Source organism: Nothobranchius furzeri, chromosome 7, assembly GCF_043380555.1.
Source record: "Nothobranchius furzeri strain GRZ-AD chromosome 7, NfurGRZ-RIMD1, whole genome shotgun sequence".
Classification (NCBI taxonomy): domain Eukaryota; kingdom Metazoa; phylum Chordata; class Actinopteri; order Cyprinodontiformes; family Nothobranchiidae; genus Nothobranchius; species Nothobranchius furzeri.
Window position 1 is genome coordinate 42,043,419 of NC_091747.1, and position 15,711 is coordinate 42,059,129.

The 15,711-nt window shown below is 44.9% G+C and overlaps 3 protein-coding genes across 5 annotated transcripts; 2 read left to right on the forward strand and 1 right to left on the reverse strand.

The window, feature by feature from the left end:
• Positions 1 to 1,110: 1,110 nt before the first annotated feature.
• On the forward strand, positions 1,111 to 8,972 carry dcaf11 (ddb1 and cul4 associated factor 11). Of its 3 annotated transcripts, none has more exons than XM_070553343.1 (15): positions 1,111 to 1,294; positions 1,549 to 1,770; positions 2,261 to 2,388; positions 2,900 to 3,018; positions 3,170 to 3,234; positions 3,327 to 3,427; positions 3,839 to 3,985; positions 6,780 to 6,834; positions 7,002 to 7,070; positions 7,240 to 7,297; positions 7,522 to 7,707; positions 7,792 to 7,945; positions 8,020 to 8,172; positions 8,322 to 8,428; positions 8,667 to 8,972. In XM_070553343.1, the coding sequence occupies exons 2-15, from the start codon at positions 1,562 to 1,564 to the stop codon at positions 8,742 to 8,744; spliced, it is 1,629 nt and encodes a 542-aa protein (XP_070409444.1). In that variant the 5' UTR covers positions 1,111 to 1,294; positions 1,549 to 1,561; the 3' UTR covers positions 8,745 to 8,972. The 3 variants fall into 3 exon arrangements, with proteins under 3 accessions (XP_070409444.1, XP_070409445.1, XP_054607270.2); XM_070553344.1 differs by having other exon boundaries at positions 1,216 to 1,352; XM_054751295.2 differs by having other exon boundaries at positions 1,220 to 1,770.
• A 1,662-nt stretch (positions 8,973 to 10,634) lies between these two features.
• fitm1 (fat storage inducing transmembrane protein 1) lies at positions 10,635 to 11,815 on the forward strand. Its single transcript, XM_015954952.3, has 2 exons — positions 10,635 to 11,011; positions 11,146 to 11,815. Exons 1-2 carry the CDS (start codon positions 10,725 to 10,727, stop codon positions 11,813 to 11,815), a joined length of 957 nt encoding a protein of 318 aa, XP_015810438.3. The 5' UTR covers positions 10,635 to 10,724.
• A 20-nt stretch (positions 11,816 to 11,835) lies between these two features.
• psme1 (proteasome activator subunit 1) lies at positions 11,836 to 14,844 on the reverse strand. The gene is made up of 11 exons (XM_054751296.2): positions 14,580 to 14,844; positions 14,303 to 14,335; positions 14,167 to 14,229; positions 13,974 to 14,075; positions 13,414 to 13,471; positions 13,159 to 13,256; positions 13,005 to 13,073; positions 12,856 to 12,923; positions 12,609 to 12,663; positions 12,423 to 12,509; positions 11,836 to 12,045 (listed from the first exon to the last, which is right to left on the reverse strand). The coding sequence occupies exons 1-11, from the start codon at positions 14,616 to 14,618 to the stop codon at positions 11,965 to 11,967; spliced, it is 753 nt and encodes a 250-aa protein (XP_054607271.2). The 5' UTR covers positions 14,619 to 14,844; the 3' UTR covers positions 11,836 to 11,964.
• Between the last annotated feature and the right edge of the window lie 867 nt (positions 14,845 to 15,711).

Consider the following 15,711-nt stretch of genomic DNA (forward strand, 5'->3'; position numbering starts at 1 on the left):
AGGATGGGGGTGAGGGGAATGTTAAATTGCAAGAGGGTAAACATCACAATTTGGTCAAATGTCCGTTTTACGGCGGCTGTCAATACCGACGCTCTGGCACAGCGCGTTGCCTCCCGTGGCCGGCAAGCAGCGCACACTCCGCTGTTTTTGCGGTCGGTAGATCTTTTAGAACTGCAGTTCAAAGGTAACTCATAAGGTGAATATATATGAACCCAGGTAGCAGTTTTTCTTTAGGATTGAGAGGAGATGTAGGAAGATAATAAACAGGCAGGACAGAAAAAAAGTCAAATAAAAACAAGTTAGTTTACCTGGTGGTTGCAACAAACAGACACCATTGAAGGTAATCAGAAGTGAGGAACAGAAAATGAAATAATTATTTTAATGTTTAGAGCAGCAGGAACTCCGAGAGGCTGCAGGCGCATCAGTGAGTTTGCGGCCGCTGCACAGGGGGAGGGGGGAGATGGCTGAAGCAGGAACTACCTTTGTTAAAAGAAATGTGTTTAACTTTGAAAATGTGGGCGCAATTTTAATTGTCAAAAACTCCAGCGAACCATTAGTTCATTTTGCTCAAAGAGAAATTGAGGCCTGCCTCTAATTCTGGTCCTCCTTCCAATAAAGGCCTGGAGCTTGATGAGCTTGAGTCAAATACAGACCCGGGCCTGTATTAGAGGATTTACGGTAATACAAAATATGCTTTTTGTTTTTGTTTTTTTCAGTAAAAATCGTGAGCATTTTCAGTTCTGTTTCTTGTGGGGAAAAAAACATTTTTGGTGTTCTTGTTATGTTTTGATGCTAATGGAGGCAATCAAAGATTGTGTCCTGCAAACTGTGGTTGATAAAACATTATTTTGTACACAGGAACTCTAACACATCTATGTTTAGTAGTTGAAAACGCGTCTTTTGTTTAAAAGTAGGCTTCTGTTGATTTAACACGATTTTATTTCAGGTTTAATACTAATTTGTTAAAACTTTTGCTGAACTTGTGTAAGTGATTTTTCAACCATCTCCTCGCCTGGATTCTCAGCCAATTGCGACATCACTGCTGGTCACGTGACGGTGAAAGTGCAGGAGGGGGGCACGCGCAGGGTTTTTTCGCACTTTTGTAAACAACATGGCGACCCGCGGACTGTTCCAGCGTTCCAGCTAGCAGACTAAAAAACAAACTCCACGCTGTTTGATCTCCAGTTTTCCGCGCAACAGGCTGCGTTCAAGTTCCGGTTCTAACATCAAATAAAGTCCACACCGGAACGAGAGAGTAGGCGGAGCGAGGAGCTGTCAGCAGGACAGTCAAACGGTAGCGGCTGTTGTTAGCTGTCGCTGCTAACTCATCCTTATCAGACACATCTTTAATGGTGACAAGCTAACAACACATCACAAATGTTCTGGTCGATTTCTTTACCCGAACCCGTAGCTTGCCTGTTGTAGATTCAGTAACTAACCGATGTCAGTCTGGTCCAGCTGCAATAGACCTCAGTGTTTTTGTTTTGTCTGCGCTCACCTGACTTCCTCAGGTAAACCTGAGCCTGTTCTTTTACATCTCTCTGCCAGGCCTTTTCAGTCTATGGGCTCTCAGTCCAGTTCTGGGATGTCTTGTGGAAGGGGCTCTTCCAGTGACAACCCAGCAGGTCAGTCTGAAGGAGCCGAACCGAACCAGAGCAGCAGCAGCAGTAACCGAGGCCGCAGGTCGGCAGACAGGCAGCTGGGAGACCGGCAGTCGGCTTCAGAGGAGGACGTAGACTTAGCTGAAGTTCTGGCTTATCTACTGAGGAGGTGATCTGTTATTAACGAGCTTCTAGGGTATTTTTCTTGTCTCAGCTCCATCATCAGTGATGTGTAACTCAAGGTCGTTGTAATTTCTGATTTCCTGTTCAGCTTCCATGTGTGAGCAGCTGGAGTCAGACTGGATGTTTACAGGATTACACACGTCACACATGTTTAGATTTAGCTTTTAAAGTATAGTATATACGATCAGATAGATGATGCTTAGAGTGTTTACTGCTTAAATAAGGCATCTCTGATATTTTTGAGTTTCCAATACCAAAACATTCCCCTAATTAAGATTCTGTTATTAACAGGAAACAAGTGAAAGCAGCAGATCAACTGGGGACGTTTTAGAAAGACTGAACATTTTTTAGCTTTCAGCCGATCTCCAAAATAAGCTGTGTTTACTTTAGTGTCCATTTAGGTGACAGCTTGACCTTTAACTTACTCGTTGCTGCTCAGTGGGGCCACATACTGAATGATGTTTGTGTGTGTGCAGGGGCCAGGTCCGACTGGTCCATGGCAGTGAAGCTACAGGACTGCAGCTGGTCCAGTCCTATTCTGACTCTGATGAGGACAGTGACGGAGCCTGGGATGGACGTCTTGGGGACCGTTACAATCCACCAGGTAACTCCTGACTCTGCTGCATTCACAGGCTTTAAGTTAGGAGACTAAAGTGTTGCTTACTAGGGTTGGGCATCGAGCATCGATTGGAACCGGTTCCAACTGTTAGTTTTTCCCAGAAATGTTCAAAGTTTTTTATTTTGATTCCTAGAATGCCAACCGGAAGAGGAATCCGCAGCCGATCTCCGTGAAAAATAAACGTGATCTGCAAATTGTGATCAACGCTCTTCAGAGCTGATCACACCAGCTGTCTTGTGTGCAGCACCGAGTCTGTTAATTATAGCTAGAGGGGTTTATTAAATGCTTTATTTGTTTTCATGGAGCTTAAAACCAGTTTGGCAGCAAGTTGTAAAAATGAAAGTCTGGAATAACACCGGACCAGCCCACGGAGCGTTGGACATATTCATACAGACTTCCCCATCACAATTTGAGCTTATACCTGAACATAAAGTATGCAGCTGAGATCCTGCCGTCAGCTCTGACCTCCTACTCAGACGTGATCTTCTCTCCCTAGTGGACTCCCAGCCCGACACACACGAAGTGGACCACAGTGAGATCCGAACTCAGATCCTCCTGGCCACGGCCTCGTCATCCCTGAAAGGCCGTCACAGTTTCACCCACATGCTCACAGAGGTCAGACCACACACTACAAACCTAAACCAGAGGGCAGCTCATTAGATATGTTCTATAAAAAAACTGAAGCATTTTTTTTTGTAAATGATGTGATTTTATAGTTGTTGTTTTTTAATTAGTTATAAACGTTTGTTCTTCCTGTTGTTCCCAGAGGGAACAAGGCAGGTGTAGAGGCTCCAGCTTTTCCCATGGAGAGTGCAGCCGTATCCGCACACAGTGAGAAGCAGTCACACGTCTGTTTATGACAAAAGGTTGAATTTCTGCTTGGATTATGTTTTTAGCATGAACCTTTTTTCTTTGTTTCTCAGCTTCCTACCAAATTATGTCTCCCACAAGGATTCGTACCTGCAGAAAGCTTTCTGTGGTGTTTACAGCGAGGATGGCAACACGTTCCTCTCTGCCTGCCAAGGTAAACAACACGACGTCTGACCTCAGAGCTCAAAGAGCTGAATTTGATCTTAAAATAATAATAAAAGTGCAGATTAACGTAACTGTTTATGCAGTCACACAAACACAACTATCACAGCTTTTATCATAATCTAACAGAACAAAAACTATCGTCCCTTAAAGCAGATACAGAAAAGGTACGTTTGTTTTAAGATATTATTAGAAGATAAATTAATCTTTTATTTCCTCACTCATGATCTTCTGTTTTGACAGAAGTGAGCAGACAAGTTGCTGCCTGTTTTCTGTCTCGTTTTTTTATTCATGTGCTTCTGCGAGCTCTGAGCTGACAGCAAGACACTGATGTAATGCTTCACCAATGCTCATAAATAACTGCTGCTTTAATCCATAAAAATGTAATAAATCCTTTTTTCAGATCAGAACATCCGCCTGTACGACACCTCCAGAGGACGCTTTAACCTGCAGCGGACGGTGAAGGCGCGTGATGTCGGCTGGAGCGTGCTGGATGTCTGCTTCACCCCCGACGCTCGCCACTTGCTCTACTCCAGCTGGTCCGACTACAGTAAGGCTAACCCCCAGAGAAAGTTCACCACATTGCTAAATATGGATTATTTAAAAATGGTAATGAGACTTTTCTGAAGAAGATGTAGCTGTTCGTGGATAATCAAAGCTCCGTCTCTCATTTATGAAAAAGTCCCATTTCCTTTATTTAAACACAAATACTCATCAAGTTGGGAGGGGAATCGCACCTGCTTTTCATCTTCAGCAAAAAAAAAAAAAAAAACTTACAAGGAACGAAAATAATTATAAGAGTGTGAGAAAGCATCACTGCAGGGAGCACTAGACTGCTTATCATGGTCTGTAATTTCTGTATTTAATCCTTATATAGTTGCATATTCGATATAGATATATATATATATATATATATATATATATATATATATATATATATATATATATATATATATATACCCTCATTTACCCTCATTCATCAACAATCTTTATTTTCTGATTGTGTAAATCCTAAAACATTAGGTTCACAGTCACACAAAACGTGGCTGTGCTGCAGTAAAAGCAGAGAAGAGCTGCTACGGAAGCTTGTGTGTCCACAGGTCATGTAAGGGGCTTAAAGTGAAAGTGTGTAGTTTCCCTGGCGATAGGGGGCAGTACATACCTAAATGATTGCAAGCAGGCATTACTTTTGTGTTACTTCTCCGTCAGCTCCACGAGGGAGAGACACGCACGCACAGACAGAGACAGTTTTCCCTCATACTTCTCCGTCTCCTGGAGAGTGTTGCAAAGCAATTCCCCGCCAGGACAACAGAGGGCGTAGCGCTGTTCTGTGGTATCCTGTCATGTATCCAGTCCAAGATAGTGTGTTAATATTGTGTTTTTTGTATTTAAAAGACTTTTTAACACAGAAAAATGTGTCCCTCATCCTCCACCTTTTCCTGCTCTCGCCACCTCTAAACCCACGTTTCCTGTCATTTCCATCAACAAATAAAACTCTTGCTGCGTATCTTTTCACTCCTCCAGTCACAGGTGATAAAACGTTCATATTTTTAGAGTTTTTCCGCAAGGCACCCTTGAAGCTGCTCCGTGTCTGCCGCTAGATATCCTCAGCTCTATTTGTGTTTTTGAGGGCGCAATGGCGGCGCTGTAGGCGACAGCGACATACTGACCAATCACAAGCTTGCGTTCTCCATCTGGGCAGACGGATGTTTAGAAAAGAGAGGTCGACTCCGTCCGTCCTTGCGAGGGCTCTAGCAGGCTTGCAAGGACTGAGAATTGCGTGCATGTGTCCGTCCCGACGCAAACAGAGAAGTATAAATTAGGCTTAAGACCTTACCAACGGATGGCCTTTAGGGTCAAAAATCCATGGGAGCTCAGCGTGCGAAGAGGTAAATGTGTTAAACAACGTTTATTAATGGTGAAGTTTTGTAACCGCTTGTTACAAATCAGGAAATGCATTTTGTCCTCACGGGCTTCCGTAGAAGGAAATATGGCATCCAATATGGCGCCGCCCAGAGACTTAGGCCCTGTCCACACGTAGCCGGGGATCTGCCAAAACGTAGATTTTTTCCTACGTTTTGGCCTGTCATCCACACGAAAACTGAGTTTTTTCACACGAAAACGGATCTTTTTAAAAACTCCAGCCAAAGTGAAGATCTGCGTTTTCTTCGTTTTGGGTGTCTGCGTGTGGACGGACAAAACCGGAGTTTTAAGATCCGCAACGTCACTTTCCGCGACAAAAAATGCTGACATCACGTGTGCGACCTGTGTTTACACTAGCCGACATCATGGAAGCCCTCAGAGCTGCGCTCTGTCACTACCCGATCCATCAATTGTCCAAGCGCTTTCTGCTTGTTTGTTTTTGCAAGCGGAATTACTGCTCCTTGCGGAAGACCACAGACGAAGGACGAGGTTAAGAACGGGGGAAGTACTGCCGCCTACAGGTCTGGCATGTCCTTAACAACGTATTTATCCGGGTACGTGTGGACAGAGTTTGTTTTTAAAACGCAGTGGTGTGGATGCAAGTTTTTGGAGGGGCGGATATTCGTTTTTAAAAAACCCCGGCTACGTGTGGACTAGGCCTTAGACCCGCTCCCATGTATTTTAGAACATATTTTTCAGGTTATATGTTATGAAACTGCCAATATTTTTCATCAACTGGGCTTCTTTTAATTCATTTACAACAACATTTTGGTGGATATTTCCAGAGATGAATGGTAAAAACTACACATTGTCACTTTCTGACAAACAATGGAGGCATATTTCCTTTTTTTAATTTCATACACTGTTGGTTTGTTTTTCCCTCATTCTGTCATCGTTTAATGATGACATCAGTGTTCACCTGTGAGGTAAACCTGCAAAAGTCCCAAAGAGTTCGACTCCTCATTAACACCATTACTGTATAAAACAAACAGACCCGACCTATAGCTTTCTGTGGGGCCTTTTTGAAGCCAAATCAGCGGGTCTCACCACCTCCATCTCATGCTACCTGTAAATCAAATCTAATTATTCATAATTTCAAGCATTTAATTCCACCTAAATGGAAGATGTATAAAAATCCACCCCCCTCAGAGTTGTCATCACTGTAAATTAGATCTATTAAACCTAAAATGGTTTATTGAACCAGGCTGTAAACATGTTTAATTCTGATGCGAAGTTGGCATTTTTAACATGGGAGTCAATGAGGATTTGCTCACTTCTGGTGCCAGCCCCTAGTGGATGAGGGGAGAACTGCCATTCCTTGTTGGCTTCACAAAATTCAGACCAAAGCTCTCTTTTAGATTAACAGGATGTTGTTGAATAACCGAAGGAGATGTGATTGTCTGTCTGTGTCCTCTCTACAGTTCATCTGTGCAGCATAGATGGAGACGGTGAAAACCACACCGCCCTGGACCTCAAGTGAGTGTTTCCTCCGTAGTAACGCAGACCAGAGCAGATGATCAGTCACCCAGCAGCTGGCCTTCCTCTCCCCTCATTACCACCTGGATGGATGAATGAATGATGCTGTCATGCCATCATTCATCCTCTCACTGTGTGTGTGTGTGTGTGTGTGTGTGTGTGTGTAGTCCAGATGAGAGGAGGTTCTGCGTGTTCTCTCTGGCTGCATCAACAGATGGAAAAGAGATTCTGGGCGGGTGAGGACTTTTGCTTTTACATCTCAAATCAGGACTAAGCTGGTTTGGACGTTTAGACGTATCGTTCCACTCGTTCTTCTGAGTGAGGGAACACACTTTTCATACCTGTGAGGAGTAATCAGATTACACACCTGAAATGTAACCCATCTCTCCTGTGGTGGCTTTTCAGGGCAAACGACGGCTGCCTTTATGTTTTTGATCTTGAGCAGAATAAACGAACACTGAAGGTGAGTGTGGCTGGTTGTCATGGTTTCTCCTACACACACACACACACACACACACACACACACACACACCTGTGAGAGGTCAAAGGTCAGTCTGTTCTGGTGGCTGGCTATAAATATGTGGGCTGATGTACATTTGAAATCATCCAGCAGTTTAGCGTAATCTGCTCCATTGCTGTTTTTCACTGGTTACACACACACACACACACTTTCTGTTTCCTTGTCAGATTGATGCCCACGAGGATGACGTGAACGCTGTAGCGTTTGCCGACAGCTCGTCCCAGCTGCTCTTCTCTGGCAGTGACGACGCTGTGTGTAAGGTGTGGGACAGACGGTCTCTGCGGGAAGACAGACCGCAGGCCGTTGGACAGCTGGCCGGACACAGAGACGGCATCACCTTCATCCACAGCAAGGTGGGTGGGAAAGTTCCTGAACTAGTCAGGAGGAGGTGGACGACTGGTCGAGTTAACAGTGCTAGCGTCTTGTTCTTGTCTCAGGGTGATGCCCGCTATTTAATCAGCAACTCAAAGGACCAGTCCATCAAGCTCTGGGACATCAGGAAGTTCTCTCCCAAAGAGGGTCTGGCGGCCTCCCGCCTAGCCGTCACGCAACAGAACTGGGATTACCGCTGGCAGCAGGTTCCCCAGAGAGGTGAGGAGAGGGAGGAGAACCAGATGGGGAGGAGAACGGGTCATTTATTATATTTATTCGTGTTTGGGTTTCAGCTCTAAAGAGACACAAGCTGACAGGCGACACCTCAGTGATGACCTACCGCGGTCACGGCGTTCTGCACACGCTCATTCGCTGCCGCTTCTCTCCAGAGTTCAGCACTGGACAGAGATACATCTACTCCGGCTGCTCCACCGGCAAGATCATCAGTGAGTCTCTGCGTGCGTGCGTGTTTGTGTGTGTGTGTGTGTGTGTGTGTGTGTAAAACCCTTTGTGAGATGACAGGACGTGCTTCTCGTTAAAAGACTGAAGTGCTCTAAACGTGTGTGTGTGTGTGTGTGTGTGTGTGTGTGTCTAGTCTACGATGTGCTGACTGGCGTGGTGGTATCTAGGCTGTCGGGTCATGACGCGTGCGTGAGGGATGTCAGCTGGCACCCGTACGAGGACAAGATCATCAGCAGCTCTGTGAGTTAAAACGCCTTCAGGGAAACTTAAATTTAATCTGAAGTGAGTTTTTTCCAAGTGTCAATCAAAAAGGCAGCCTGTAATCTAATGAAACAACAGATTTAAGAATTTAATATCTGAATAATGATCATTAAGGAACATTTTTAAATAATACGTTAATGATCTCAGTGACATCATTAACCATCTTATCCTGCAAATGATCAAACAAGACTAAAACGTGAAGATTTTGTGTCCACAGTGGGACGGAGCGGTGCGGATGTGGGAGCACAGACAAACCCATCCTCTGGAGGAGGAGCGTGAGAGGGACAAGGACTGACGCGTGGAGGAGGACAGCCAGGGAGGAGCAGAGATGGAGGAGTAGAGGAGACATCCTGGCGGGTGTGTGTTAGCTCGGTCAGGCTGTGAGAGACTTTAATATCTTTTAAAATCACGCTGGATCACAGGTTTTCCTTCAGACGGGCATTAAGGCGAATGATCCCTGTATTTCTTTTGTGCTTTTCTTTTTTTAACTGCCTCTCTGTGTTCTGCAGAATAAACAGACCGGTGTTGTGTTTTTATTCTGACCCGGTCTGAAACTGTTCCCTCAGCCATAAGAGCGGGAACTCCTGCAGTCGGATGCTAGGATGTAAGCTAATGAGATTAAGGTGGGTGGTGGTGATTCTGTATACATGTATAGTATTTTAATGGTAAGTCTATTCAGGGAGAGTGTGTAGGTAGCTGTCAGCTAGACTCTGCTGTTAGAATTTAAGTCAGAAACCCTACACTTCAACCTGATTGGCTGTTTCCCAGTAGGGAGCATCATTTAAATGAGCACCAGAACCCTCAGTTCTTTCTGTTTTTGTTCTTAAAGGGTGGTTCTGTTGGCCGGTGTAGGCCGTGACACGTTTAAAAGATGTGTGTGATGTGGTGTTCAATCAGAACCAGGGACGAGCACATGGTCCAAACATTCACTCTGATCTGTAATATGCAATTGTCAGGTGTTCACTTTCAAACTGCTGTTTGAAAATGAGATACTGCTGTTTTACAGTTACAATAAAATATATATAAAAACTCTAAATGTGTCCCTGCTGCATTTTATTCAACACTGCTCCAGTCTCAGCCTAAAAGCCGCCTGCTGTCATAAAAACCTGTCCTATTTTACACATTTCTATTTGTATATTCCAGATATTTATTCATATCCTAGTCCAAGTTCCTAGTTTGTGAATTGTTTGTTCACTGACAATGGCAACAAACCTATTCTGATTCTGATATGTTATTTAATAGTTATTTATTATACTATTAATAAGGATAGAGGTTTTTTATACGGCACCTTTCAAGATAAAGATTACAAAGTGCTTCTCAAGCATAATAAAGTGTTAAAAAAAAAGATTTAAAAAATTTAGATAAAAAAAATTAAAAAGTAATCCATTCATAAATATTTGCAGTTATATTTTAATAAACATTTTTTGTTTGTTATATAGTTCCATCCTATTTATATCAATTGTTTCCCATCCAATAATTTTATAAGTAACTCAAAATTTTTACATTATTCATACATTAGTTGGTAATTATTTAATACAATTAATCTTCATACTCTGTTAATAAATATTTGTAATAATGCAAATTTTTATTATATCTTAGTAAATGTTATAAAATCCTATTTTTCCCCTTTCCTGATTCCTACAGCAGCCTCAGGGCAACGTCTGCAGTAGCAGTGGAAGCTAACAGGATGCTATTGTAGTGACAGCAATGCAGTGGGCGCTCTAAAATTAGCCTGAGATTCTTCTGGCATGTCTGGTTTCATTTACACCCACTGTTTCTGCATCAGAGCAGCAATGCTCATTATAACCCGCTGCTGAGATGTGGACGCGCCGGCCCTAGCTGGCTCTGTTACACCCTAACCCCACAGAAACAGCTGTCTGCCGCACCAAAAGCAGACTGGCACCATTTCTCACCTAAAATAGTTGTGCTTCCATCTCAGCAGCCACTCCTGAAAGAGGAGGGAATCGGGGAACGGGAGCAGAAGGATGCATTTAGAGCAATAATTGTGTTTATTAGATGATTTAAAAGCAGGAACGACTGCAGCGTCTTTAGTTGTGTTGCTTTGAAAATAACTGGATTCCTTCCAGCAGCTGGTAACACCCCGTCTCCTTTTTCAGTGTGTGTGTGTGTGTGTGTGTGGGGGGGGGGGGTCAAGGGGACAGAGTGGCAGTATTTTTATAAACCATGTGCTCTGCTGTGTTCCCGTCAGTAACAACATAGAGCTGCTTTGCGTCTCACACAGAACAGCAGGAGAACTCAGAAGGTCTGGTTTTATATGGATCCAAAAGCTGGAACCTCCTCAGGAGGCCCCCTATCAGAGATCCAGCTGGAGAAGCTCCAGAGGAGAGCTGCGGAGCTGACGGTTCCCGGGAGGTTCCTCATCAGACCTCTGAATGCTGCTCTGGAGTTCGTCACCAACCTGCTGGCCCGGCTCTTGGGGAGCAGCCTGGTCCGAAGGCACTTCCACCTGCTGCTGTCGGGGCTGCTGGTGTTTGGACCGGTGCTGAGTCTGTGGGTGTCCAGGTACAGCATCTTCGCTAACAGAAACCACTACCTGTACAGGTGAGAGCTGTTTAAACACCTCAGGTTAACTAAAGCCGTGGTAACCTTGTCTAGTTTTAGGTGAACATCTTTATATTTAATATTTTTGTGTCTTCATAATCATTCCAGCTGACCCTAACTGACCCTTTCTGCAGGAAGTTCCTGCAGTCCACTTGGGGATGGACCTGTACCCTCACAGGCTCCTTCATCCTGCTCCTCACCTTTTCAGCCCGTCGCTCGCCATATCTCTCCCTCCGCCACCTCTCTCGGATCGGGCTGGCGGGCCTGCTGTGCTGGGGGTGTCGCCACCTCCTGACCCTGCTGGAGGACGCCGCTGGAGCCTGTTATGAACCCATACACCAAGACGTCCAGAACCCTGACCCTACAGCACAGCCTCTCCTACTCCTGCATGAAGACCAGACCAAGGCCTCCTGCCTCAAAGCCAACATGATGTGGAGGGGGTACGAAGTCTCCCAGGACACCCTCCTCCTCTGCCTGTGCTGCCTGCTGCTAGTGGAGGAAATGTCCATCTTTGGTCGTCACCTGGCCCAAGAGAAGCAGCTCCAGAGGTCCCCGAGTGTCCCGCTGAGGGTGCTCTTCTTCCTGTGTGTACTTCTGCTCTTCATGTGGATGTTCTTGCTCCTGTGTATACTTGCTTACTTCCCCGTATGGCCCTCCCAGCAGCTAGGGGGGGCGCTGGGCTACCTGGGCTGGAGGGGACTCTACCAGGGCTGGTTCAGGCTAACACCACGCTGGGGGTCCCCTGGCCTCCCAGGAGAAAGCCTCTTTAGCACCAGAGACTCTGACAAACAGCCCCAGTTTTAACAAAGTTAGCAGCCAGAAACTCTGTGAGTGGAGAAGCTTTATTTATGCAATGTGAGGGGAAACGAGAGCCTTTCTGTCAGACTGAGGGTGTCGTTACTTGATCAGTGTTATGAAACAGTAGCTGCAGCTTGTTAAAAACGTCTCTGGTCTCAGTAGATGAGAGCTTTCCCTTCTCCTCTGGGCTTCTTGATCTTGTCGTAGTTCTTGTTGATGATGTCGAACAGCGCGGCCTGGAGAGACAAGGACCAGACGGACAGACTCGTGAGGGCGGTTGTTAGATTCCCAAAAGATTCAGCACAAGATCCAAGACAGAGGGGGTAACACACCCCCTCCTCCTCCACCCAGCAACCCCTTTCATCCTGGGCTGAGAAGCCTTGCCCATTAACAGCATCAAACACGAGGGGACAATGGCCACAGGGACCTGACACTCTGATTAATGGACTGCATATGGAGCAGTAATCAATTTAACACAAGCAAGGCTATTACTTTAATTACCCGCCCACCTCCATGACACCCTATTAATGAAGCAGGGATAGCATTTAGCCGTGGTTGACGCTGGGAAACAGCTGGAATCGTTTACATCCAAACCATGGAGGAGGAGCCTTACGTAGGTGTTGCGGATGTCCAAGACCACAAGGCGGAGCTCGCAGTACTGGTACTGGTCCAGCTCATGGACCAGCTGTCTGTAGTCTCCCTGCAGCAGTTTTACACAAACATCACCATTTCAGGGTAGCGTTCACAATCAACACTTGTGTTAGGATGAAGATAACCATGGTGGATGTGGGATACTGACCACATGGGGCTGTTTGGAGGCCTTGGCCACAGCGTCGCCCCTCTCACTGTAATACCTGCAACAATAAACAAGGAACGACTCAATCACAACCGCTCGTTGCTGTTTGTTACCATTTAGCGCCAGAACTACAACAAACCGATGAGCACAAGAAGTCATTCGCTAAAGGGGCAACAGCAATCCCAAACGAGGACCAGAGACCTGACCTGGTCCACCTGTTTAGCTTCAGCTGAAGGGTGCAGGGTCTTACTTTGAAATCTGAGTCTGGAATGCTTCGATCTTGGTGCGTGTGTTGGTCAGCAGCTCAAACACTTTCTCCTGTTTACCGAAAATAAACGTTTAAAAATCAGATTCATGTCAGAGCTGTGGGGTTTCATCACATTCTCAGCTGTTACCAACCTGCACCGCCACCCCAAAGTTATTACCATCTTCAATTCTAGGGATCTGGAGCTGCACCCACATGGACACCTGCCAGAAGGACACCAGTCTTTGGTAACTAGAGGCTTCCTAAAGATAAGTGATCCGTTCACACGTTAACCTAAGGCTGACTGACCGTGTTCAGCTTCTCCCTCAGAGTCTGAATCTCAGGTTTGACCTCCTTCAGGAGGCTCTCCACTCGCTCGTTGCTGTAGATGGGCCCACATGGAGGTCCTGGAGGAAAAACAACCCCAACATGGTCACAGTATCTAATAAAATTCCTTCTAACAAAACCTGAGTATAGTTTTATTCCTGGGAGTGAATGAATGAATATGCAGCTATTTTTAGACGCTGTTAATCAGCCGCCATCTTGATCAGAACTGTCACTTACCTGCATCCTCCTCCTCTTTTTCACTGTCCTTGTCCTTCTTTCCCTCCTTAGCCTCCTTCTGCAGCACGAGAACAAAGAGAGTCATGTCAGACGCTTTAAATGGCGTTAATCTGTTTGGTTCATTTAATAAGCACCTCCTTTGTTGTCTTTGCATAAGAAATAGGGTTTATTTAAAAAAGCATTCCAACCTAAAGCCTTTACTGCAGGCTGCAGCAAACCCCGATCACTTTCAGACATTCTCCGGATTAGATTAGATTCTGAACATTTTCCAGTGTGCAACCCCATCAGGAGACTGAGGAGCATCACGAGGCCCACACACTGTCAGTTTGTTAAACAGCACTTGGAAATTACACAGTGATTGGCTGCCATGGTAACTAAGGACTCGTTTCAGCAGTGCCAACCCACAATAAAACCCTAAATATATACACTGAGCTGAGGACCCCAGTTTAGAGGCTCCACTCAACCCTGAAGAAGGTTGAATACCAGGAGCCTGTTGCATTTATGATCACGGTTACTGCTGGACAGGCTGTATTAAGAGACCCCTGGAGTGTGGGACGAACCTCCTCCTTCTTCTTGCGCCTAGCCTCCTCTTTAGCTGGATCTGGTATAGGGATGTCCAGCGGAGCCTTTATGGAGGCCAGGTCCTCGCAGTTGAAAGATGTCTGACACAAACACAACAGCAACTCCACAGCTGTCAGAGCTCTATCTGGGTTGTTTTAAATAACTGTTGATCTGAAACGATCAGCTTCGTACCTTCAGTAACATCTGGAGCTGTTCAAGCTTCTCTGGGAAAAACTTTGACAGCAGCTCCTCTGCCTGAAACAAAAACATGAGTTTATAGACCTACTAAGATAACAAAAATTAAATCTATGTACACAAAAAAAGTTACCTCCTTGGAGAGCTTCTGGCAGAAGTCATCCACCTAAAATAAAATAAAATTCATGAGCAGCAGCGGAACCCCATTTTATTTTGAAACTCGCGATATTTTGAGCTTTTATTTTGGCAGGAGTACAGGCCTTGCAGCCAACCTGAGTCCTGACCCCTGACCTCAGCCCTGCTGTGGGTCTGCTAATCAAACACCCGTGAGCTGCTCACACCCGCCAAGTGTTCAGGGCAAAGTGGTTTCGACGCGGTTTTGGTACAGGAAACAAAGAAACCGAGCTCACCTGCTTCTTCGATTCGAAGCCAATCCCCAAAGACGCCATGTCGACTCTGCTGGTCAAAAACAAACTTATTTAATAAGTTTAACGGTAATAAAATGATGCAGGAGCAGAAGAAAGAAGAGCGTAAGACTCTGTAACTCGACACTGAGAAATGGACGCAGTTACTCAGCATTAAAACAGAAAATGAAAGTATTTTGTGACAGTTCCGTACTTTCCCCAGACCTGCCGCCATGCATTGTGGGATGTGTAGTTTTAAACCCAGCTCTGAATTCACGATGCGTTTAGCCCTATAGAAAAAGACACATGAATAATTTAATTGACTTTCATTGAAGGTGGACATCTACTCAAGTAAAGGGAGCATCAAAGAGCAGCAAGACCATTAATTTAATTATGGCAGCAGTCATTCCTACTGAATCACACACATTCACCAGCTGAGGGATGTACGCACAATACGTACAAGCAAAAGCATTTTTGTGCTCACTGCTGTGTTTTTGTATATCCCTTTGGCTCTTATAATGCAGTTTATGTAATGTTTTCCCCTTGGTGTGAATTTTTGGGTGAATTACCCTAAAATGTGTCAAAAGTGTCCCCTTTCCCATTTAACACAACGCTGGCATCATTCCATCGTACTTCCTTCGTCATTTATTGGCTCTCATAATAATAATATGAGTATTTACATAATTTCGTTAACCGCTCCGCTTTGGGTTTCCAGACCGTTCACAGATTAAATGTTTAGTTTTTACTGTTTTCCACTAGGTGGCGTACTTTCTCATAATGGGGCAGGGCAGTGACTGAAACTGCATTGAATTTAAGTCCATAAACTGGTCTAAATAAATAAATAAATAATATAAAGGCCAGTTTTGTGCCAAGTAGGTTGTTAAAAGATGAAAAATATGCTTTCATCATTGGTAGTTTGGTTAAATAAACCTAAATTAAATCCACTAGACCATTGTGTTTAATTCTGGGCTTGGAGGGCCGCATCCAGCACGTTTTGGTTTTAACTGTTTCAACACACCTGATTTCAATCAGCAGGTGATTAACAGGTTTTTGCAGAGCCTGATGAGCTACTGCACAGGCGATTCAGCCACTGAATTGAGTGTGATGGAGCAGGAAAACCACTAAAACATGCAGGAGA